Source organism: Cynocephalus volans, chromosome 7 (assembly GCF_027409185.1).
Source record: "Cynocephalus volans isolate mCynVol1 chromosome 7, mCynVol1.pri, whole genome shotgun sequence".
Lineage (NCBI taxonomy): Eukaryota > Metazoa > Chordata > Mammalia > Dermoptera > Cynocephalidae > Cynocephalus > Cynocephalus volans.
In genome coordinates, this window is record NC_084466.1 from 81,780,211 (window position 1) to 81,804,875 (window position 24,665).

Sequence of the window (24,665 nt, forward strand, 5' to 3'; positions counted from 1 at the left end):
CACCCCACTCTGTGGGACAGTTAAGTATGTGCTCCAGGTCGGAAGAGAATAAAAGATTTCTTGCTCTCTCTCTTCCTCTCTCTTGCTCTTTCTTTCTCTCTCTTTTTTGCCAAGTGTGTATAGTTGTGCAAGAGAAGTGGGCATCTGCTCTGTCTCTGTTATATAAGTGTACTTCAAAAATTTCATGGAAAGATTTGTATTATCTTTTAATTCTGTCTTTCCACAAACTTTTTGAAGTGCCCTCACATTTAGAGTACCTTCTTTTCACTTAAGATTTACCATGTAAAAATATAATAACAATCATTCAAGTAAATTGTAACATGTTTGTAGTATTTTGCTGGTTGCTGAAGTTCAAAAGAGATAGATGGGAGAGACTTGGCAACAGTCAGTGTGAAAGGGTTTAGAGAGTCAGGGGAAAGGGTTTAGTCAACTACAAGCTCAGTATTAACCAACAGTGTGGCATGGTTGCTAAAAAAGTGAGTTTGAACTGTGGCAGTGTTCATGAAAATATAATATCTTGATTAAGAAAACGAGTACAAGATTATTATTTTTCTTTTTTCTTTTTCTTTTTCTTTCTTTTTTTTTTTTTTTGTCTTTTTGTGACCGGTAAGGGGATGGCAACCCTTGGCTTGGTGTCGCCCGCACGGCGCTCAGCCAGTGAGCACACCGGCCATTCCTATATAGGATCAGAACCCGCGGCGGGAGCGCCGCTGCGCTCCCAAGCACCGCACTCTCCCGAGTGCGCCGTGGGGCCGGCCCTTATTATTTTTAATTATACATTTTTTTTCAGATGAACGTTGACAAAATAGAGCTAGCTAGAAAGTGAAGAACTTGGAATTCTTTAAATTAGGAGAGCTGAAGGAATTGGGAATGTTTCACATGGAGAAGGAAATACTTTGAGGAGAGAAGATTGATTGCAGTGTAATGTAGATGAAATTCTTCTGTGATTTGAATAAGGAAACCTGACCTAACTAGTTAAAGTACCTTGGATGGTAATTATTTACCTTGACCTCAGTTTTTGATTTTAAATATTGGAAGGATTTCCATGTGGAAACAAAGCTAGACTTTCAAAAAAATTGCTCTAGAAGGCAGAACTGGGATCAATGGTTCAAAATTACAGGGAGAAAAGGTAGAAAGCACCACAAAATGGGAAAAGATACTTGCAGTTCACAATCAACAAAGTATTAACAGTTGCAATATATAAAGAGCTTCTATAAATCAATAATAAAAAAACTAAACTAAACAAAAACCCAGTTGAAAAATGAGCAAAAGACATGAGTGGGCATTCCATTTTCATAATATAAAATCTAGATGGTCAATAAACACATGTTAAAAGATGAAATTAGGCACATTAAAGTCTTATGCACATTAGAAGTTTAGCGATTATTCAAGCAGACAGTGATTCATGAATCAGGCAGTGCCAGATGACAAGCAGTGCATTTGGGCTCTACCAAGGGCATGTGATGGAAGAACTTTTATAAGGTGTTTGCGGAAGCAAGACAAATAAAATATTTGATTGGCTAAAATGGGAAGTCCCTAGTTAGAAGTTAGTTGGCAGTTTTTGTTTGGTCAAGCTTAAGTTTCATTTTATTGGGCCGGCCCGGCCCATAGCTCACTTGGGAGAGTGTGGTGCTGATAACACCAAGGCCACGGGTTTGGATCCCTATATAGGGATGACTGGTTAGCTCACTTGGGAGAGTGTGGTGCTGACACCAGGTCAAGGGTTAAGATCCCCTTACCAGTCATCTTTAAAAAAAAAAAAAGTTTCATTTTATTGCTTACACGGAGTTGGATTTGGGTTTGCTTACGTAGGAACTCAAGGTGGGGAACCTTCTCAGCCTAATGGCCTACCAATTAATTATGTAAATATATGTTAAGATAGTAATTGAGAGATCAAATTAAGACTTCAGTAAGATATTTTATACCCACTAGATTGCTGAAATTAAGAAGTCTTGGTAAGTAAGTATATAGAGCAGTAGGCACTCCCATATCCTGCTGTGAAAGTAAGTGTAAGTTAGTATAACCTCTCTGGAAAACAAAGTGTCATTATATGTAAAGCTGAACATGCTCATGCCATGTAAACCTGCATTTCCATTCTTACGTACATTATTAAAGAAACAGTTACACACGTGCCTCAGCAGAAATGAATGGAATGTTCATAGCACTTTGGTTGATAATACAAAAAACTGGGAACAACCCAAATGTCCACTGCAAGAATATGAAAAAATAGATTGTGATATATTTGCCAATGAAATACTATGTAGTAGTAAAAACTAAATGAAGTATAGCTATGTACAAAACCATGCATGAAACTTTAACATAAGGTTGGATGAAAAATGAAGCTGTTAAATCTACATAATTTGTGATACCATATTTTGAAGCTTAAAAACTAAACAAATCAGTATATTGTTTAGAGACACCCATCGGTGTGGTAAAACAATTTTTAAAAATGCAAGAATGATAAATACAAAATTCACGATACATGTTACCTAGGGTTGGGAGATGGTGAGAAGCACAAAAATGGATTAAAAAGTACATTCCAGTTATTAAGTTGAATAGTGGGCCATGGGTAATTGTTCTTACTATTATGATTCAAAATTTATACTTCATATATTCTTTCATATGTATATATCAAACAATACATAATATTTTTAAACTAAATTTATTATCAGGAGGGAGATTGGAATTCAGTATAGGGAAACATTCTTTAAAAAAAAGTTTCCAAAAAATTGGAATGATTTGCCCTGGGATGTAGTGAACTCCAGTCCCTAGAGATGTCCAGGCAGAAGTGGAAAGTCTATATGTTAATCACGGTTGGAAGTGAAAGATGGGGAGGGGGAGAGAGAGAGAGCGTGTCTGCGTGTGCGTGTGCGTGTGCGTGTGTGTGTGCACGTGCTTGTGTGTGTGTATGATGGTCCAGTGTGGATGGGAGGCTCAACTTAACCTCTAAATTCTGTTCCAGTTCTAACTCCATCCTACTGTATTTCTGCATTTCTAAATTTTAGTATATTTCTGCCTAGTTCTAGATAAAATTATGGGAATGTTGAGTTTTAAACTATATGTTAAATAAGGAAGGGATTTAAGCTATATGTTATTGTTAATTTTCTTTTTCTTATACATATTTGTATTTTCGCATGGCCTCACTCCCTGTACTTTAGTTACCTGTGGGTGCGCAAAATACCCAAAGAAACTGGCCAAGAGGATACATGTTAAAGTGGTTGTGGCAGCCAGAGTTGATATACTGGCTGGGTGCGGGGAGCAGAAGACACTGCTGTGGTATTCACTATGAACTTTTCTTAGTGATGTAGAATTATTTTTTGACGGAGTTGCTAAGACAGTTATTTCTAAAATATTAAAATGTTAATAATTTTCGATGCTTTAGATACACTGCTTTACACATTACGAAGACCTTATTTTAAAAAAATGGAAAATCAGGATGCCCTGGTCTGCATATCCGAGAGTGTTCCAGAACCAATTGTGGAATGGCTGCTGTGCGATTCACAAGGCGAAAGGTATGACATGCACAAAGATAACTGCTGTTGTTATTTTATTTTTTTGGTCTTTTCCCAATTTAGTTGACATTAGACTGTAAGTAAAATCTAATTTAACCTCATTTAAACAGGAAACATTGGCTCTTTGAACTTAAAGACTGACTAGTATGAGCTTCACAGGAAGGGTGACGGGGGTTTTTTAGTAAAGGGGCCTTTTAGAACTCCTCAGATCACCTGCAGGGTCCTCCCTGGGGCATGACAGCTACACAACAAAAAGCCCTTTTAAGTTACAGGATTGTTGGCTGCTTGAGCATCTGGGGAAAAAAGAAAGATGGATTTTAAAGTATAATTCCTTTATAAGTAAGAAATTTCCTGTGGCTAAATGTTTAATTTGTGATTATTCTGCTTATTCTGAAAAAAGCAGCTTAATATGATTGTTTAAGGATATAGAATGTAGAGCCAGCTAGTCTGGGTTTGACGCCTGATTTGCTTACCAGCTGTATGGCCTTGGACACGTTAGTTAACCCCTGTACCTCATCAGGTAACAAGTACTCACCCTGTAGGACCGTTAGTATGATTCAATGAATTGATATGATTCAATGAATTGATATATGTCCAGCACACAGAACAGTGCCTAACAGGTAGTGAGCATGGTATAAATGTTTACTTTTGTTTTTCATATATGCCATCACTAAGTTCTCACAACATGCAGTTGGAACTAATTAAAATTTACTTAACATCTTTTATTTAAAATGGGACTAAACAGAAGGAGAAAAAGTAAAAACCAGGTTAACACATGGTATGAATGTTATTTCAAATTTTAGAAGAAAAAGAGGTTACCTGTAGACATATGTGTAACGTGTGCACGGAAGAAAAACGATTGGAAAGATAACACACCAAAATACTAACAGTTTTTATCTTGGGGTGGTAGAAATATGGATAATTTAAGATTCTTTTCTTTGGGTTTTTCTGTATTTTCCGAAATTTCTACAGCGAACTCAATCATTGTTGTCTTGTAATAAGAAAAAAATAACGCCTGGAAGGATCCCTAGACAAAGAAACGAATACATTTGACTAAAGTGATAAAGAGGAGTGGGTGTCTCTACACAGACCCCAATCCATGACCCGCCTGGGGGGAGGGAACAGCTAGGGAGACTGTCACTGGAAACCAACGTCCACTTTCTGCTGAGGTGGGAGGGGGGGGTGGGACACCTCGGCTCTCCTCCTCCGTTTGCTCTGGGAACTCGGGTGACTTTTGCAGCTTCAGCGTCTCTCCCTCTCACTGGGCGTCTGCTTCTGTGCTTGGGAGAAGATGCCCTCCAGGTCAAGCTGCATGAAACCCCATCATACTTCTCTCCTCTCTTTTTTTTTCCTCTTTCTGTCTTCTTTCTCGATTCTTCCTTTCTTTCCCGGTTTTTAAATGACAACAACAAAAGAGGTCACTAAACACAAAAAATGTTAAACTGTCTTGTTGTGTAATTCTCTCTAGTGTTATGCTAATTACTTGAGATAATGAATTACTAGCTAGTTCCCTTAGGAACCCTTTGCTGAAACCAAACCTTTGGGTTTGTTTACCTTTTGACCCACTCTTTCCTTTTTTCTCTTAAAACGGGCTCTAGAACTTTTAACTCCGTTCTTCTCCTGAACATTCGTTTGTAATTTGAAAACATGTTTTGTCAATGGTGTTTATTTCCTAATTGTAGCTGTAAAGAAGAAAGTCCAGCTGTTGTTAAGAAGGAGGAAAAGGTACTTCATGAATTATTTGGAGCAGACATAAGGTGCTGTGCAAGAAATGAACTGGGCAGGGAATGTACCAAGCTGTTCACAATAGGTAACACTACAGTATCACGTGCTCTTATTTTCAGTGACTATTCCTTAGAAACTAACTATCTGGGACTAACAGTAACTGCTTAGGTAATTATTCAGCTTCAGAAATTCTGTAGTGCCTTTATACCACTTTAGATTATGAGACTGACGCACTGCCTGCTGCGCTAAGAAGGCAGGCATACCACTTTAAATGTAATATTATGGATTCTGTGAATGTTATTTTCTTATAGAAGAGTAGCCAGTCTCTGAAAGATTCTTTTATTAATGTGGTTAGTAACATTTGAGATGATGATAAAATCTTTGTTCTTCACAATTTTCAGGATACATTTCGTGATGAAGAAAAAAATCACTTTTTTCCCCCTTACTTGGTATGTTTTCATCTTCTAGATCTAAATCAAACTCCTCAGACCACACAGCCACAATTATATCTTAAAGTGGGGGAACCCTTGTGGATAAGGTGCAAAGCTGTTCATGTGAACCATAGGTTTGGGCTGAGCTGGGAATTAGAAAACAAAGCCCTCAAGGAGGTAATATGACAAGTTTATATTCTGAAAATGCAGGATGAACTAACAGCACAGGTTGAAAACATTAAATTCAAACTCTGTTTTATTAAAACCTAGGGCAGCTACTTTGAGATGAGTACCTATTCAACAAACAGAACTATGATACGGATTCTGTTTGCTTTTGTATCATCAGTGGGAAGAAATGACGCTGGATATTACACTTGTTCCTCCTCAAAGCATCCCAGTCAGTCCGCTTTGGTTACCATCCTAGGTAATGCAGGCTGCTCACACCTCTTTATTCATATTTTTAGTTGCTTTAGTGTGGAATGTGAGGTATGTAATACAAACTCCAATTTCAATATAATGTTACTATCAAAAAGCTGAAAAAGGAACTGAGTTATTCTAACTGTACAAGCACTTAGATGCATTGAAATTTGGGTGGGCTAAGTGGGATTTGAAAATAACCACATTGAAGTAATCTCAGATTAGGCTGTAGCCTTCAGGCATAATGAAAATGCTAAGAAACGCAGCGATTCTCTTAGCAAACTGGTAAGAAAGTATTCCATGAGAAAGCCTTGTGAATATTGCTAGCCAGATTGCTTTCATTTGTGCCTTGAGATTATCTTATGTGTGACTCATCACTGAGAGAGTTGTTCTGGCTGAGAGCAAGCATTTCCAGATTTTGTCAGGGACTCCTAGTGTGTATGTGGTTAGCCACGAGTAGGGGAGCCCTTCAACCTTTTGAAATTGTCTGCAAAATCCATAGGTTTATTTCTACATTTCTTTGGGAAGAGAGTCAATTATTTATATCTCATTCTTAAAGGAATCTTAACTCTAAAAGATTATGAGCTCAGGCTCAGAGCTGGGGAAAGGACTCCTATATTTCTTCTTGGACTATCAAACCCGACCTACAGCTTGTCGGCATCTGCATTTTCTTGCATTAAATTGACGAATAAAAATTTATTTTATCATGTCAGTACATTTCCATATGAATCTCGTTATCTAATTTATAATGCTTTTTTTTTTTCAGAAAAGGGATTCATAAATGCTACCAATTCAAGGGAAGATTATGAAATTGACCAATATGAAGAGTTCTGTTTTTCTGTCAAGTTTAAAGCATACCCACAAATCAGATGCACATGGACCTTCTCTCGAAAATCATTTCCTTGTGAACAAAGTGGTCTTGATGATGGATACAGGTGAGATGACAGAGAGTGCTGACTTATTTTTAGCACAGTTCTCCTTTCTCATTGCTCTCGAGAAGGGCAGTTTTGTACTTATGGACGTGAATTCACTTATATTATTGAGTTGAAATTGGAGATGAGGAAATAGCAGATGTAAGGATACAGTAGCAGTCGTACAGTCACTTCAGACAGTACTACCTATGGCATGAAAACCAGAAAGAATTGTATTCATTTGAGTATGGTTCAGTGACATTTTGAGTCACAAGAGTGTTACTTCCTACTTGAAAGTACTGTGCTGTGCTACACTGAGTCTCCCTTAGTATATTTACAGATGATTAAGGAAGTAAAACTCCTTAAAAACAGGAAAACATTACTTATAGGTGTATTGATTTAAGTTTTCAAAAATAAATTCAGAAATAGCCCGATGATAAGTGACGAAGGAAAATTTTGTTTTCCTGGGGATTTGTGCAACTGAATACAAGATTCTCTTATGGGAGGAATTCTTCATTACCTCTTCGCAAAACAAAAACCAACTTTTCCCCTGTATCTTCTATAGCTGTGATACCTCTTATTTCTTAATACTAATCCTATGTAACATGGCTTCAGGCTGGACTATGAGGGACCAAGAGGCATATACCATCTCTCAATTGAGTCAGCGGTCTATAGCAAATCATTGTTTCTTAGCATGTGGTCCAGAGACGAACTGTATAAGAATCATCTGGGCAAATGTTAAAAATGTGGACTCCTGGTCCCCATTCCAGACATGCTGAGTCAAAATTTAACAAAATGCCCACATTCTGCATTTTTAATGAGAATCTTTGGTGATTCTTACCACAGGTCTAGATCTGTGCTGTCCAATAGAGTAGCCACATTTGGCTATTGAGAACTTGAAATGTAGATAGTCCAAATTGAGATGTGCTATAACTGTAAAAGACATAGTAGATTTTGAAGATTTACTATGAAAAAAAGAATTTTTTTCATTAATAAATTTTATATTTGATTATATGTTAAAATGATAGTATTTTGGATATATTGAGTTAAATGAAACCTATTATTAAACTTAATGTCACCTGCTTCTTTTTACTTTCTTTATAGAGCTAACCGGGAATTTCACAGTGATGTATGTTGCTTGCATTTGTGGCTCATGTTGTATTTTGTTAGATAGTACTGGTCCAGAGGAAGAGTAGGAGTTAAGTTCTTTTCTTGATTCTGCTAAGTGTTTGTTTCATAATTATTGTGCTATTCTTCATACTCCAAAGTGATTTGTAACTGGTCCTTATTTGGATTTTTTAGAAGAATTGCAGTGCAGGGTTTGCATGGAACTGTCTATCTTCTCTTGACCAAACCTTTGATGGGCAAAGCATTCATTTTTCAGGCAGTTGAGAATGCAGCTTTTGGACTAGAAGCTGACAGATACACAGTCACCTAACTCAAGGATCAAGGTTTCTCAACAGCAGCACTACTGACATTTTGGTGGATAATCCTTTGTTGTGTGGGACTGTCCTGTGCATTGTAGGATTTTTACCAGCATCCCTGGCCTCCACCTACTGGATGCCAGTAGCACATCCCTCTTCTCCCAGTTGTGACAACCAAAAATATCTCCATACATTGCCAAATGTCCCTGGTGGGAAAAACCACCCCTGGTTGAGAACCACTGCCTTAGAAGGATACCCCATAGTCATAAGCTCTTATTCGGAACTGTCAAACTTTTAAAAGCAGAAAGTCAGGTAGTCAGCCCTTCTCTACCCTAGTTGAATTGATTACCATGTGGCCTGTGTTCAGAAGGATATCAGCATATCATGTTCCCTTCTCCTCTTTGTACTGCGTTCAGGTGTTAGATAAGCTCTCGGCAGTATGGGAATCTCTTCTGAACCCGATTCAAAGAGATAAAAGATCAATTCAATTTAGTTCAACAAATATTCTTGATGGGCTTGGTCCTGTGAAGGGCTACAACAGTGCATGAGGTAATGTCTCTCCCTCTCCCCCCAAAATTTACACAAATTGCTACTGTGCTGATAACATTTGGCATAACCTTTTGCGATTTTATAGAATCACTGATTAGAGGACCACGTCTCTAATATGTGGGTCATGGGCCAATCTAGTAGGCTAGTTAATTTGATTTCATTTCATGGCCACAGTCTGCACCCTTGACCCCAAGAACTTATCCTCGAGGCAGCCAAATGAATGAATTAGGGCAGAGCCTGACTCATTCATAATTATCTGGTAATACAATTACCTCTCAGTATGCCGAATCTCACCAGTGGGTTTATAAGCTCCATAAGGATAAGGTGCTCTGTCATTTCTCTGTCTGTGGACAGTGCCTTTTCAGTAAATGTGTGTTTGATAAGTGAGTGAATTCATTCTCACCCCTGGGAAGCAGTTCCAAGTGCATCATCTGGGCACCATGTTTGCACTACAAGGGCCACACACAACACTTACCACAACACCAGACCCTTGGTGTTTATTTTATTTAAAAGTTCTTGAAGAGCTCCAGTGTTTGTTGGTGTTAATGATACACCAGGTGTCGTGAGCCACTGAATACGCAGGCACAGGAAAGATGGAACCTCCTTCTTCATGAAAAAGGTGCTCAAAGTATTGAACAAAAATGAACAATGAAAACTTTGCACACACCTCCAAGTGCTCTAAATGTCTTTTCCTCTCCCCATTAGGTTCTGTGCTGAGACAGATGGGGGATGGCAGGCTGATAATCTGAGTTCTTTTCACCTTTTTATTATAAAAAGTTTCAAATTCACTAATGATCTGAAAGAATTATCAGTGAGCATCCTTTACCCACTACCTAGATTCAACAGTTTAATTGAACTGAATTTGGTTTGTGAAGTACAGTATTTTAATCATGTTTCAAGAGATGACTTTAGAGGCAAAAAAAAAAGTCACATGAGTTTTTTTAATCTGTAACTGAGAGGCCTACGCAATAATGCTACTCCTGAAAAAGCTTTGGTGTGGTCATAGCGTGTGTGCCAGAAGTCTCTTTGGCCTTCTCAGCTTCATTTCTCCAATTCACTTCCTCAAATATCATGCCAGAGTTTGTTAGGGCTTGCCTTTACATGTTTGCCTTTTATTAAATTATAGCTTTTCAGCCGTCCTGATATCCTAGTCTTGATAAAAGTTTCCAGGATATTTCTCCTATTAGTTTGCATAATTAACTACAAACACCAAATCTCCCATAGCTTTTCTGAGTTTTGTGGTTAAAAAAAAAATTTATTAGACTGTTTAAATTATTTAGTAACCTCTTCTGAAAGACTCTCCTTAGCCTTGACTAAGCCTTGTGTTTTCCTTCCCACTGAAATATTTAATTTCCCAACTCTACAAATCTAAGTTCTGTCCTTCACAGGCATTGACTGAGACTCACTGGGTAAACTGCAGTGTGGGAGTCATGGGGTTCTGGCTGAGGAGCCAGTGTCCTGCTCAGGAGAAGAATGGGCAAACAGAAAAGCAGTCCCTTCGTGTAGTAAGTGACATATGATTGAAGAAGCTTACCGAGCCTGTGGGAGGCACTTTTTTTTTTTTTTAAGTTTTTTTTTGAAGGAGATGAGTCTTGAGTTTGTACAGGAAGGAGAGAGAAGATGGTTGGGTCTAGTGAAATACCCCAGGCTCCCAACTGAACCCTGGCCCTGTTCACTTCTGCTGTTTGTGACGGTGGTCCTGGCTCCTCTTCCTCCAGGGATGCCATTCAGTTTAAGTTATCAGCTACATCATGTGAAACCACTCACTGAGAAGAAAAGACACTTCTTTGAGCTCTTGCTATGCACAGGACAATGTGCAAAGTCTTTTGTGTGAATTATCTCATTTAATTTTCACAATCTCGTATGAAATATGGAAACTCAGGTTAAATTACTTGCCCAATCACACAGGGCAAAGGCAATACCCTTTGTTCACTCCTGTTTTTTGAAATTGCTGTAAAAAAAAGAAAAAAGAAAGAGCACCCTTAATTCCACCTCCAGAGATAAGATTTCAGACGTTTTCTATGTAACCACCCTGATAGAAACATAAAATATAGATCTTTGTATAAACATGAAATTAATTGTGCCACTTGTGATTTGATTTTTCATTTAAAATATATGATGAATATCTTTTTATGTTAAGTATATTATTATGTTGCATTATCATTTTCAATGGCTGCATAGTATTCTACTTTTTAAAAGTTTTTATCTTAACTAACTCCTGTTGATAGGCATTGACTTTAGTTTTACTTTTTCCCTTGCATCTTTTTATTTTAATGTGATTTTCACGCTTACAGTATACCCCAGAGTAAAGCTTCTAAATTTCTTTTTCATTCAAAATGACTACTGGTATTAATAAGCCTCATAGTAATGATGATCTAACGTGTATATTGTCTTTACTATGTGCTAGGGACTATTATAAGCCCTTTATACAAAAATGCTTTTTTTATTTTGAAAAATTTTCTCCCAACAACTATATGAGGTAGATTCTATTATTATCTTCGTTATACAGACAAGGAAATTGTGGCACAGAGAGGCTACTTTACTAGCCCAATTTCACACCTCCAGGCAATGGCAGAGTTGGGATTCCAACAGCAGTTAGCTCCAAAGTCTGTGTTTTTAACCATTTCACTATATTGCTTCTTGAAACCAACTCATTTTCAAAATGTGAGATTCTTAAACCCCGAGTATAAGAACACAGAAATACGTACATGCTATTTAGTTATTTAAAAAATAGAAGCATTTTTGGACCTTGTGAAATGCGTCATGCTTTGCCGTTGGGCCCAGGCTTGTCAGCTTTCCTGAAATCAAATACAAATGAACACGGTATTATACTTGTATGGTGAAGTATAAAATCATCAGCACATCTTCCCTCCCCCCAACTATCTTCATCTAACTCAGGGCAGGTATTTGAGCAGATCAGATGCAACTTCAGCCAGGCTGTGCCTGGCCCCATGACTCTGCAGTTCGAGGTAGGGCCACCTGATCAGCTGTCTTTCAGTGCTTCGTAAAGCCACCTTCAAGCTTACCAGCTCTTTGTTCTCCAGTTTCAGGAGCTCTCAGCTTCTCCAATACATGCTTTATTATTTTCTGCATTCTGATTTGACTTCAATAATCCCTTGCTCTATGAATAAAGCATTCTTTACTTTATAGTAAAATTACTCTTTGAGCCACTGGAAAGAACCTGCCCTTTCTCAACTCCTCCCCTCTAGGAGCTAAATGGAAAATAAAAGTGACCTGGCATTTCGGTTACAGAGGAAAGAACCCTTTTCATAGTTATAATGAGAACACATCTGCTTAATCACCAAGACATTATTTCACTGTAAACTCAAATTTCCTGACCTCCTGTCTCATGCCAGCTGGCCAATTTTAGAAAAACCCTAGGGGGAAAGAGGAAGTCTTGAATCTCCCGGTCACCTAGTTGGCTAGTCGCCTTGGAATTCCCAGAGGTTCGGCAACTGTTGTTGCTAGGATAAACTGCCATAAACAGGAGAGAAAGCAGTTTAAAATTACCTGGATATCGATTTTGTGCTCTGGCTCTTTATGTGACCAATTTTCTACCTGAAAATCATTCAGAAGAATGAAAATATTTCAGGTGCTATTTCATTGAAACAGTGGCAAATCCCACTCCATTAAGATAGAATGAAAGACTGAAAAGGAAAAAAGTTTATGAAACATTTCGCTTTGGTCTGCATGATGATAAATGGTTGTATCAGTCATTTCTTTTCCACCAGATTGACTGGTGCTTTGGCACAGTGCCTGGCTAGCCAACATAGTTCTCTTATCTGCTCTCTTCTTCCTTTTTAGGGTTTTTGGCCACTGTCCAGAGAGAATTGCATTTTCCATTTTAGAAGATCCCATCTTTCTCTTCTTGGACTGCTTCAGCTCTGCCTTCCTAAAGCCTGGAACCTCATATGCCTGTGTCTCCTCTTGTGCTCCCTAGGGTTATACTTTGGCTTTCCCCACCATCTTTCTGTTGCTTCCACTTCACCTGCCATTTCCTCCTTGTCCAGAAGTAGGGCAGGATAAGAAATTCCCCTTTTTACATTTTCAGCCTTCTTGTTAACAAAGCAAATAAAAACTACACGGAGTTGGTAGGTTGTGGGTTGGGCCAGAAATCATGCATTTCCGACGAGTTCCCAGGTGACACTGTGGTGATGCTGATCTGCTTGTCAGTGCACCACACTTTGAGTGGCAAGGGTCTAGAATGCAGACATCTCCTTGTCCAGTAAACTTGAACGAGTAGAGAGAGCTTCAAGGAAGACTCCGCGCATTCACACTTGGTGGTTGCAGTATCTCCTGCAGGAATCAAGCTAAATCTGTCTTTAATTCTTTCTCAAACAGCGTATCTAAGTTTTGCAACCATAAACACCAGCCAGGAGAATATATATTCCATGCAGGAAATGACGATGCTCAATTCACCAAAAGGTTCACGCTGAACATAAGAAGTAAGTTAAATTGCCAAGAATTTAATTTTTTATCTTATAACTCCTGAATTCTTTATTAATCTCAATCAGCAAGAGCTTAAAGTCATGGAGTAATGGCTTAGAAGGGATGTTACAAAACTGTTTTTGTATGCTGAAATGTTTTGAAATTTTACTCTCATATCTACTGGCTTTAGTTACATATACCTCCTTCTGTGTTTATCCTCAGAAACTAATTCCGTATCCTCTCTGAATGTGCTTTAGTGTTGTAACTTTATTAAACTTAGTACTTGGACAGGTTATGTTAAAAGAAGGTTGACAATCATATTACCTGCTGTTTGTTTGTTTTAGTAATTTTCATTTCTCTGGTCTATAAAAGGATAGGAATACATTTCACTGGACTTTTTTCAGACACTTCTTCTGAAGCTAAGAATTGTTTTGGGGCTCACAGATAGATGGAGGTTTACACCTCAGCTCTCTACGGGAGGAGCCCAGCAGTGGAAAAGTGGTGTTCCATGGAGCAGTGTTAGGTGATAGGAAGGTTACATGGCAAAAGGGAAAGAGGGAATAGCCAGGGACCTTGAGGCATCCCGAATGAGTTGCCCTCCCCGCCCTGGGGTAAATGGTCAGCCTACACTGAAGCCAACTTTGAAATCATTTCTGGCAAGTTCCATACTCCATGAGCTCATTTTACATGTTATTTTCTGCAGGGAAACCTCAAGTGCTCGCCGAAGCATCCGCGAGCCAGGCGTCTTGTTCCTCGGATGGATACCCATTACCATCTTGGACCTGGAAGAAGTGTTCAGACAAGTTTCCCAAGTAATAAGGACATTGACATCTCTTGTAATGGAAGGACATAAAACTCACTCGCCTGTTGACTCTTTTTCGTGAATACAGTTTAAGAAGAAATGAGGAAATGTTTAAAATGCTTACCTTCTGAATCAACCATACTTCTCAGTGGTCATAGATGGTCTCTGATAACTTACAATAGATGAATTTCTTTTAGAACTCACTACAGAAACCCTAATTACCAGTCTGACGACAGCCCCAACCATCTAACTTCTCTGTCTTTCATGTCTTTTCAGCTGCACAGAAGAAATCACAGAAGGCGTTTGGAATAAAAAGGCTAACAGAAAAGTGTTCGGACAGTGGATTTCAAGCAGTATCCTAAACATGAGTGAGGCTGTTAAAGGGCTCCTGGTCAAGTGCTGTGCATACAATTCTGTTGGCACATCTTGTGAAACAATCCTTTTAAACTCACCAGGTATCCAGCAGTCGCTGTTGTAATACTCCACCATCAGGAATTCCCCTCTAGAAGTTAGTCCCTGTCGCTGGCTTTTATTTGGGGTATTTTACAAGAGAGGGTAGGTTCAGTGTGTGAGAAGAGAAGGCTTTTTGAGTCAGGCAAGAATCCCCACTAACACGTACAGTTTTGCGGTTTGGGGCAGAGTTCTAGTTATGTTGCTACAACTCACGAGTTATAGCAATGTGGAGAACAGTTAACTCCCTGTGTAATGAATATTGACCCAAATATCCAATGTTGGAGAAACAGATTTATTAATTTGGAGTCTCTACCATTTTCTCTTTTGATTAATCTCCTTATATGCCTTTAGCCTGCTGTTTTGTAATTTGGGGTTTGTTTTTGAGAGCCCTCCTGAGTTAAACAATTCTGAAACCTGGCCCACCTACAGTAGTAGTTTAGAATCATCAGCATCACAAAACTAGCTTCTCCACATTCATATGATATCTTCATAGAAGAAACACGACCGTGTTGTTTATCTGAATCATACAGCCTGTGGGTTTAAATAGATGCAAGTCTTATAACCCTAGCAGATGATTTTTTAAAAATGGCTTCAGAATTATTTAAAAATTTCTAGACAGGAAACTTGTCCTTTTGCCAGATTTTCCGTAGGGAGTGGAGGATACATAGAGTGCTTGTAGGTAGGGACTGAGAATGATGGTTACTCACACAGGCCATGAGAGATGGTAACGAGGGTCTGAAGTTTGTAATACCAGCTGTCTCGTTGCTCATGACATCCTTCTGTTGCAGGCCCCTTCCCTTTCATCCAAGACAACATCTCATTCTATGCAACAATTGGGCTTTGTCTCCCCTTCATTGTTGTTTTAACCATGCTAATCTGTCACAAGTACAAAAAGGTAACAGCAAAGGACAAAATTCATTATTGTTTCCTCCATCTGCAGAACTGCCTTTTCCTAACTGTCTCATTATTTCACCTCTGAAGCAATTTAGGTATGAAAGCCAGCTGCAGATGGTGCAGGTGACCGGCTCGTTGGACAATGAGTACTTCTACATTGATTTCAGAGAATATGAATATGATCTCAAGTGGGAGTTTCCAAGAGAAAACTTAGAGTTTGGTAAGAATTGGGCCGAGCCTGTGGCGCACTCGGGAGAGTGCGGCGCTGGGAGCACGGCGATGCTCCCGCCGCGGGTTCGGATCCTATATAGGGATGGCAGGTGCACTCACTGGCTGAGTGCCGGTCACGAAAACGACAAAAAAAAAAAAAAAAAAAAAAAGAATTGAATGTTCCCAGTGTTTTCGTGGCATTCCTTTTCTGTTGGAAAATCTTTAAAATGTACGTACTCACCTTTTATCTTTGCAGGGAAGGTACTAGGATCAGGTGCTTTTGGAAAAGTGATGAATGCAACAGCGTATGGAATTAGTAAAACAGGAGTCTCAATCCAGGTCGCAGTCAAAATGCTGAAAGGTACAGTACAGTGGAATGATGTTGACCGAGATGCACAAAGATGGGAGGCACAGTTTTCCATCCACCCCTTCTCACCTTTTCTATCGTTTCTATGGTTACTGTTTGCCATGCTTCAAAGCTGAAGAGGGAGCAGGTTGGGGTTAGTGTCAACCACGTCGTGAACAGAAAACTCCACCTCATCTTCCTCTTCTCTCTTAGAGTTTAGTTTTCATTGGTTTCAGTACTAAGGATATAGTTGCTGCAGGCAGAAGTTGTTTCTTGCATTTTGACGTAGACCAGGGGTAGAAGAGCAAATTGAGGCCCTCTGTGTCCTCACTTCCCACTCGCCGCTCCGTCCACTCCACTCTGGCGCCCTTGCCCATCCCGTCCCCTCCCACTACTCACTGAGCAAGTGCACCCCCAGCTGGCTCCTTCCTGAGATGAACAGTGGCTTCCAACCAAGTCCAATGGGCATTTTTTAGTCCTCGTGTTACTTGATTTTTCTGTATAAATTGACACTATCAACTATTCTTGCGGTCCAGAAATGCTTTCTTCCTTTGGTGTCCAGGTTACCATATTCCTCTGGCTTTCCTCCTTCCTCTCTGGCTGTTTCTCAGTGCTTTGCTGGCTCACCCTCGTCTATGCAGCTTTTATGCGGATTCCTGTAGTCTTGTTCCTGGACCTCCTTCCGTGTCCACTGCACACGCTCACCGTATTCGATCTTGACCACACATGTGGCTTCATCCTGTGTACCAGTGGTTCTCGTGATTGCATCTTCCTTCTGAGCTTCAGGTTCATATGTTCAAGTGCTTGGATGTCTCAAAAGTCCTTTTAAGTCAGCTTTTTCAAGCTGATTCTAATCCCAGCCCTCCATCAGCACTCCCTCTCTCAGTGATTGACGCCAATGAATAGCCACATTCCACACAATCAGGCAAACCAGAAACTAGGGCTCTTCCTCAACACTGTGCTCTAACACGCTGTGAACTATTTCTATCAGGTTTCCTGCTTAGTCTCTCGAGTCCATCCTCTTCTCTCTATGTCTGTTACTACCACCCTAGTCCAAGTCTGTCCTGAACAGCCGCTGTAGCCTCCAAAGCAGGCACCCTCTATCTACTCTTACCTCCTTTTGGGTTCTCTGTGCTGAAGTTCAAGTGATGCTTATAAGATGAAAAGCAGATCATACTGTTTTTTTACTTAACATTGCCAGTGGCTTTTGATCACTCTTAAATGGACTACCCAGCCCTGCGTGATTTGGCTGCTGCCACCGCCTCGCCTCCCACTGTCAGCACACCAGCATGCCGGCCTCCTTTCACTTCCTCCAGAGCACATGCTCCCTCCCACCTCAGGGCCTTTGCACAGGCGGATCCTTCTGCTCACCCTTCCCCTTTCACTTAGGCATCTCCTACTCCTCCTTCAGATCTCAGCTGAAATATCGCTTCCTCAGGGAAGCCTTCTCCCACATCACAGAAGAGACTGAGTCCCTTGCAATATGTTATCTTAGCTCTCTGTAGGTTTTTTCCCATATAACTTATCATAATTGTAATTGCATATTTGCTTAATTGTCTTACCTGCCGTATTCATCCATAAGCCTTCCAAGGTGGGATCTGCACTGCTCTGCAGAGCTGTTGCTTTCTCCACCTTTGCCCATTCTGTTAGCATGCAGCGAGCCTCTGCCCTCCAGCTCCCCACACTGTGTATTCACCTGGCTAGCTCTTACGTTTCTTCAGGACTCAGGTTAGACATTTGATGTCCCCTTCACCGTTCATCCAAGGCTAAGTTAGCTGTCCCTTTTGTGTGACCCTGCAGAAACCCTGCATTCACTTGCCACGTTGTGTCTATCACGCTGTATTGTAGTGGCTTATTCACTCGCCTCCCTTTTCTAGGACACTTTAAGCTCCAGGAAGACCAGGGCTGTTTCTTGTCTATTTTTCATTCCCTAATGCCTGGTACCATGCCTCATACACTCAATAAATACTTGCTGAATGAATGAATGAAAGAGGTAATGGTATATGAAAGTGCTTTGAAAAAGTTAAGCATGCCATAAAATGTAAGATTTTATTTTGGTCATAAAGAACAAGACATGGATAGTTGAAAGCCTCAAATCCCTGTAAATCATGAAGCAGCTGAAAATATGATGTGCTAGTGGGTCCCAGCACACACAGCAAAGGGTCCCACTTCCAAGCTGAGATCTTGGATACCCCTGAGAGCTCACTCAAGTCAAAATAGATGGTATTGACATTCCAGAAAAGTAATCATAAAGGCTGGGATGTCTTCCAAGACAAGATAATGGGCCCTTGAAATCTAATGAAATCTTCACTGAATATAAAGAAAAGTTACTATCTCTGTAAGAAAGAATATGTTACAGAGGGGTGGGTGGAGTCTGGAGAGGAAAGTCCAGTGACTCTGGCCTTGTCCTGGGGTTTCCAACACACACATGGGGCAGGGGTGCCCTGACCAGCTGCACGTCAGCCTCAGTGTCAGGAGACCTTAGGGCTCATCGCTGTGCTTCTGAGCAGGTTGTGAGTGCAGTTTGCCAGGCTATCTAGACTTTTCTCTAGGGAGAGAATGCATTGGTCAACTGATACATTCTAGCCTGTTTGGCAGTTATATTTCTCATTATCAATTAATAAGTCTCTTGAGAATATGTTTATTGACCTCCTCTCATTGGACTTACTGACAAATGTAAGGTTCTAAACCTGAGGGCCACAGGCTGGAGGCAACCAGCCTTGCTGACACTCCTATCTTGTCTCCCTCTGACTTCAGCACATCCAAGATTCAAGAAAAAAAAATGATGTTTTCCACTTCATCATACCTGTTAACTTCTACTGTGGAGGAAACTCATGTGTTGTTATTATTTTGTTTTTTTGTTCTAAGGATTTTTATTTTGGTAGGTAGAAGAAAGTCCAGTAGAAAGGCACATTATTAGATTTAGCTTTTATACCACAATCTTTGAAATTCTGTCTTAAAACACAGAATACTATTATCCAAAATTCACGTATTATTTTTATGTCTGTTTTTTCTTATGGTTTTGAATTTACATCAATAATGCAAATCGGCTCTAAACTGAGGAAAATTTTAATTGATTAAATATCATAAAATTCCTATTTTCCCTGGGTTTTACATTTTTTTTATGCTCCTCCATTGACAGAAAAAGCGGACAGTTCTGAAAAAGAGGCGCTCATGTCAGAACTCAAAATGATGACTCACCTGGGAAACCATGAGAATATTGTGAACTTGCTGGGGGCATGCACACTGTCAGGTAATCGATTTCCACTAAAAACACCTAATCAAAAATATTTTAGCTGGAAGACAAAGAGCGCATTTGTCTTCTCTTTTTCTCTCTCTCTCTTCTCAGTCACAGAGTGGGCTCTGAAACCTAAGTGGAATTTGATATTGAGCACTCTGTAAGTCAGATGGGTCGTTATAAAGAACGCCTCTCTTTGACCCCATCATTTGGGATATATCACATAATTCTGACCTGCTTAAGACAACAGCAACACTGCAAGTGCCCTGTGTGGCATCTGTACTTCTCCCTCAGCTGCAAGGCTGGCATCAGTGCAGGGGCAAGAACAGCCATGGAGCTTGGCCGCTCTCCCTGTTGGGCGGCCTTCAAATGTGGCCAAGGTGGGGGGGTCAGATCTTATTTTCCCAGAATTCTCTGGGCTTGCTCTCTGATTCTGCCTAGAAACACCCAAGCAATGTGCCCACGGTCATTCCTTCTGGAACAGCAGGCGTGGGGCTGGGACTAAAGGTAGAGAAAAATGGATCTAAGAGAGGATTGGGACTATATTTCTCCCTCATCAGGCAAACAACAAATCAGCATATATTTACCAAGTGTTCACAAAATGTCTAGTATATTGTGCTCAGTTGCAAACTGGAGAATCCAGCATGCCAGTGGTATGAGTGAAGCCCTATGCACAACCAGGGTCAAGGAGAAAGGCAGGGAGATCCTGCCTTCCAAAAGAGTTTGAGCAAAAAGCTGAAACTGATTTTAAAATATAAGAAGAGATGAGCTTAGAAAAAGTTGTACTCTCCCAAAGTCAGGGGAAACCCGAGCTCTTATAGAGTATGTTGTAAGCTGCACAGATGTCTGAAAAAACAACTTGGTGTTTGTTTTCCTGTAATTAAAACTGTAACTATTTCAGGACCAATTTACCTGATTTTTGAATATTGTTGCTATGGTGATCTTCTCAACTATCTAAGAAGTAAAAGAGAAAAATTTCACAGGACATGGACGGAGATTTTCAAGGAACACAATTTCAGTTTTTACCCCCATTTCCAATCACATCCAAATTCCAGGTAAGAGGCTGGGTCAGGTCTTATAATTAAACACCATGGAACATGGACAAAGTGTAATGGTGAAACACCCCACTACAAGTTTCTAAAGGCAGTGTGTGGTCTTTGGGTCCTAAGACCTGGAAAAATCCTTTGTCTTTTCTATTATTTCCCTGTTGATTTGGAACAATGAAACTTTTCCCTTTCCTTCAGTATAGGTATTATAGTCCCACCTGTGCCTAAATCACACCCTAGATACATGTTTGGCTTTGAGAAAGATGAATTAGTTAATCTTTCAAGACTCTTCCTTGCCACACAGGTATTGGTAGAAGAATGAAGACTTTTTCCAAAGTCCTTGACATATTCATAGAGAACACCCCAGATCCTGGAGCTATTGCAAAAAAGATCTCTAAACTCCTTAATTGGATTTTAAAGTATTAGGATGGATCAATTGACATGTGATTATGAGGACAAAGGAAAGTAATGCTAGCTTGTCTCTGTGCTCTGCAAAGTATATTCTGCCACTCGTGGGGATCCTGAGTGATACTGGGTTCTGATGAGATTTTATTATTTTAGCATGCATGAATGAGGGCTTTAAGAGTTTGGTGGGATGCTCCGCCTCATGCTTGAAATTTCTTGCTAATTATTTGAGCATCGTAGACTTATAGTACCTTTCTCTGAATGGATTCACAGGCATTCTGACAGAATAATTCCTCCATCCACAGTGCACTCCTTTGTCCCTGCATATGTGAAAGCTCTCCCTTATTCCGAAGGCATATTTGTTTGTCACAGACTTTATCTTTACTTTGGGGATGTGTTTGAGATTCCCAGCTTTGTTTTCTTAGAATGTAAGATCAGAGGGCCAGCTCGTGGCTCACTTGGGAGAGTGTGGTGCTGATAACACCAAGTCTAGGGTTAGGATCCCCTTACCAGTCATCTTTAAGAAAAAGAATGTAAGATCAGTACAGGTCTTTGGCCTTCAAGGTCTGAGACAGAACCAGCAAGACCTCGAGGCCCCACAGAGGTATCCATGCACGTCTGTGTGCGGTTGCCCTTAACTGGTTCATATCCATCACACCAGTCCTCCCCTTTACACTTACTTTTCAGTTCAAATTCTAGAACTGAGAAAATTCTATAATGTCATTCAGATGCTAGAACAGAGAGTCTATCCTAATGAGTCAGATGTGTGTGATCAGCACTCCGTGGTCAGTAATTAGTCTCTTTAACTCATTCTGGTCATTGGGGTATTAAATACCCTGAAGCAATTAATTTTGGAATATTTTTGATCTGAAAGCATTAAGTCATTTTCCAAAGATATGGAAATTGTAAATTGAAACATGATCTATTTATACTTGGTACAGAACTCCTCAGTGAAGAGTTCTATATTATATACCTCAAAAGCGATTTTTATCATTCCTATTTATTAATTTCACAGTAAAAGGAAATGAGCTTTACAAAGGCCAACTTGAAAAAAGAAGGATGGTAAAACGCTTACAGGTCTCTATAGAGGATCTGTATTACATGAGCTTTTAAAGGGAAAGTGGGCTGAGGTTGGAAACTGCAGAATGACATGAGTCCTAGTCCTACTCTTTATGAGCTTTGAGATATCAGCAAATCATATTGATCTCCCTGAACCTAATTTCTCTTATAAATGTGACTTTAACACTCAGCTAGTGGGTTGTGGCAAAGATTGGGTGAGGTCCTTTTTGAACTGTAGGACTCTATACAGATAACAGGGATCATGCTTATCCCAATTAGACTGGCAAGCCCATTTACACAGATGGTTTTAATACCCACAAAAAATGGGCAAATTGATGTGCTTTTAATTTAAAGGCCCATTTATAACTGGGATCCATTTCTTTAATGAATTGTGTTTTCTTAATAAAATATCTGCTCAGGAGAAGAATGTAAATAATGAAAAAAATAATTTTTTTTAATAGTATGCCTGGTTCAAGAGAAGTTCAAATACACCAGGACTCGGATCAGATCTCAGGGTTCAATGGGAATTCATTCCATTCTGAAGGTAATATTTTATTCAAATTAGTAGCACTTTAAAACAGAAATGGATACAAGAATTTGTGTTAGCTATTTTTTAAAAGTATATAGGTGAAAAAGCATTTTTTTCTTTACTAATGTTTGTGATTGGCTTTATTAATGCATATTTGCTTTAAAGGTAGTTAAAAGCCAACAGCTGATATATTGTGAATTTTATGCCAGTGTTTAGCTAGTAGACACTGAGGATTACTTTATTTGGTCAGGTTATTCTTTTTAAAGCCATAAATTAATTAGAGCCACCTTATTACCTGATAAGTGGAAAAGATGATGAGTTCTGGAGTCAGACAGAAGTTGAGTTAACTTCTGGTTCCTTCGCTTTCTGGCTGGGTGACTTTGGACAAGTTATTCATAAAATGGGCCTGCCAGTGTCTTCCTCACAGGGTTGTTGGAAGGAGTATGTGGAAGAACTCAGGTGAAATATAGTTCATAAAATGTGGTAGACATTGATTAAGGTTAATTCCTTTTCCAATGTGACAAAACTTCCTCCTACAGAAAAAGAGCATCTAAAACTCCTGACTAGCTGGAGGCCACCTACTGTCACAGAAGCTAGGGAATTTATCTGTAACCAAAAAGAACCTTTCTGTGACCCTTCCTAGGCTACACACTTGTCACCATAAACAGGTCAGCTCTTGTGCTGCCTGGAAAATGATGCGACAGCTTCATGTGCACATCCTGGCACCTCACCTAAGTCTGGCTTTAATGACCTTGCATGGAGGTTTTTGTGTGTTTGTTTTGCTGCCTGGTACAGGGATCAAACCCTGGACCTTGGTGTTATCAGCACCTGCTCTAACCAACTGAGCTAACCAGCCAGCCTTCATAGAGATTTATTAAGACACCTTCTCAGAGTTTGACAAAAGTGAAGACCGGCTCTGTTTTACAGATGAAACTGAATATGAAAACCAAAAAAGACTGGAAGAAGAAGAGGATTTGAATGTGCTTACATTTGAAGATCTTCTATGCTTTGCATATCAAGTTGCCAAAGGAATGGAATTTCTGGAATTTAAGTCGGTGAGCTCCTTTTAAAGAAAAAAACAAATAAAAAAAAAAAGATAAAATGGTAATTAAGAGAAAGATGTGCCTACATACTTTTTCTTGTTTATTTTAACTTGTATCCCTTAAAGTCCACCTTTTTTTCCCCTGTTCACTGTGGGAGTCACCTAGAATGTTATCTCGGCTCTTGGATAATTGTAGCATAAAGGCCCAGATCCTCCGAGGCTGTCCAGAAGTTCCCTGACACTTCCAGAGCAGAAGGTCAAGATAGGAAGAATATGGAAATACCTCCTCAAAACCCTGTATTAGTCTGTTTCTGTTGCTTATAACAGAATACCTGTAACTAGTAATTGGTAAAGAAATAGAATATGTACTGCTTATAGTTTTGGAGGCTGAGAAGTCCAAAGTCCAGGGAACGCATCTGGTGAGGCTCTTGGTGGTGGTGATTCTACAGAGATGCAGGATATCACATGGCGAATACGGCAGGAGCAGAGAGAGAGAGAGCACTCCTCGCGTGCTCTTTTTAAAGCCCTCACAGCCACACCCATGACCACCATTAAACCATCAAGTGAATCAATCCACTCACTAGGGCATGGTCCTCACAATCTAATCACCTCTTCGCGGCTCCACCTTTCAATTACCATAATAGGATTTTCCACCTTCTTAACACTGTCACGTGGGGGTTAAGTTTCTAATACCTGGAACTTTGGGGGACACAATTCAATCCATAGCAGTCCCTCCTTGGACAGTCATTTGACCCAGGGGGTGAGTGGAGGCTAAAACCCAGTGTGCTCTGCTTGCCGAGCCAGCCACCCTGAGCGTCTTGGTCTAATGTGCACTAGCGACAGTCCTATGGTCCCACTACCTCATTGGTCACTAACCCCAGATCCACTAGAGCTGTGATGACAGGGCCATGCAACCTGCCTCAAAGCACCATCTCTACCCCAATTTCATTTTCTTTTTGTATTTGCCTTTCAGTCCTGCTGCTCTCTGCCACTTCAAATGCTTCATGACTCTAAACAGATTTAGGCCATTCCTCTGGCTACTTTCCTTCCTCATTTTCTTGCCTTCCATTGTTTCCCAAACTTTTTCCTCCTCTTTTTTCTTTGGTGTCTTATTCTCTTCGTCCTCCTGTCCTTCACTTCCTTCTCTGTCTCCTCTCTTTCTCTTCTCTCTGAATCTGGAGAGACTAATTTCAACTGCATTTTATTTTTTCTTTAAAAGCATTACTGTCTCAGTGACACTTTCC

The 24,665-nt window shown here is 39.9% G+C and overlaps 1 protein-coding gene across 1 annotated transcript in view; it reads left to right on the top strand.

Annotated features, from left to right (window-relative positions):
• The window catches only part of FLT3 (fms related receptor tyrosine kinase 3), a 63,262-nt gene that overhangs the window by 27,076 nt on the left and 11,521 nt on the right, over window positions 1-24,665 (top strand). The window contains exons 6-20 of the mRNA XM_063101553.1: window positions 3,383-3,512; window positions 5,195-5,322; window positions 5,706-5,845; window positions 5,939-6,092; window positions 6,852-7,020; window positions 13,311-13,414; window positions 14,101-14,209; window positions 14,476-14,654; window positions 15,441-15,547; window positions 15,634-15,766; window positions 16,013-16,117; window positions 19,245-19,355; window positions 20,242-20,395; window positions 22,312-22,394; window positions 23,307-23,434. Coding sequence (XP_062957623.1) covers window positions 3,383-3,512; window positions 5,195-5,322; window positions 5,706-5,845; window positions 5,939-6,092; window positions 6,852-7,020; window positions 13,311-13,414; window positions 14,101-14,209; window positions 14,476-14,654; window positions 15,441-15,547; window positions 15,634-15,766; window positions 16,013-16,117; window positions 19,245-19,355; window positions 20,242-20,395; window positions 22,312-22,394; window positions 23,307-23,434 — 1,934 coding nt within the window. The remainder of the gene's footprint in view (window positions 1-3,382; window positions 3,513-5,194; window positions 5,323-5,705; window positions 5,846-5,938; window positions 6,093-6,851; window positions 7,021-13,310; window positions 13,415-14,100; window positions 14,210-14,475; window positions 14,655-15,440; window positions 15,548-15,633; window positions 15,767-16,012; window positions 16,118-19,244; window positions 19,356-20,241; window positions 20,396-22,311; window positions 22,395-23,306; window positions 23,435-24,665) is intronic.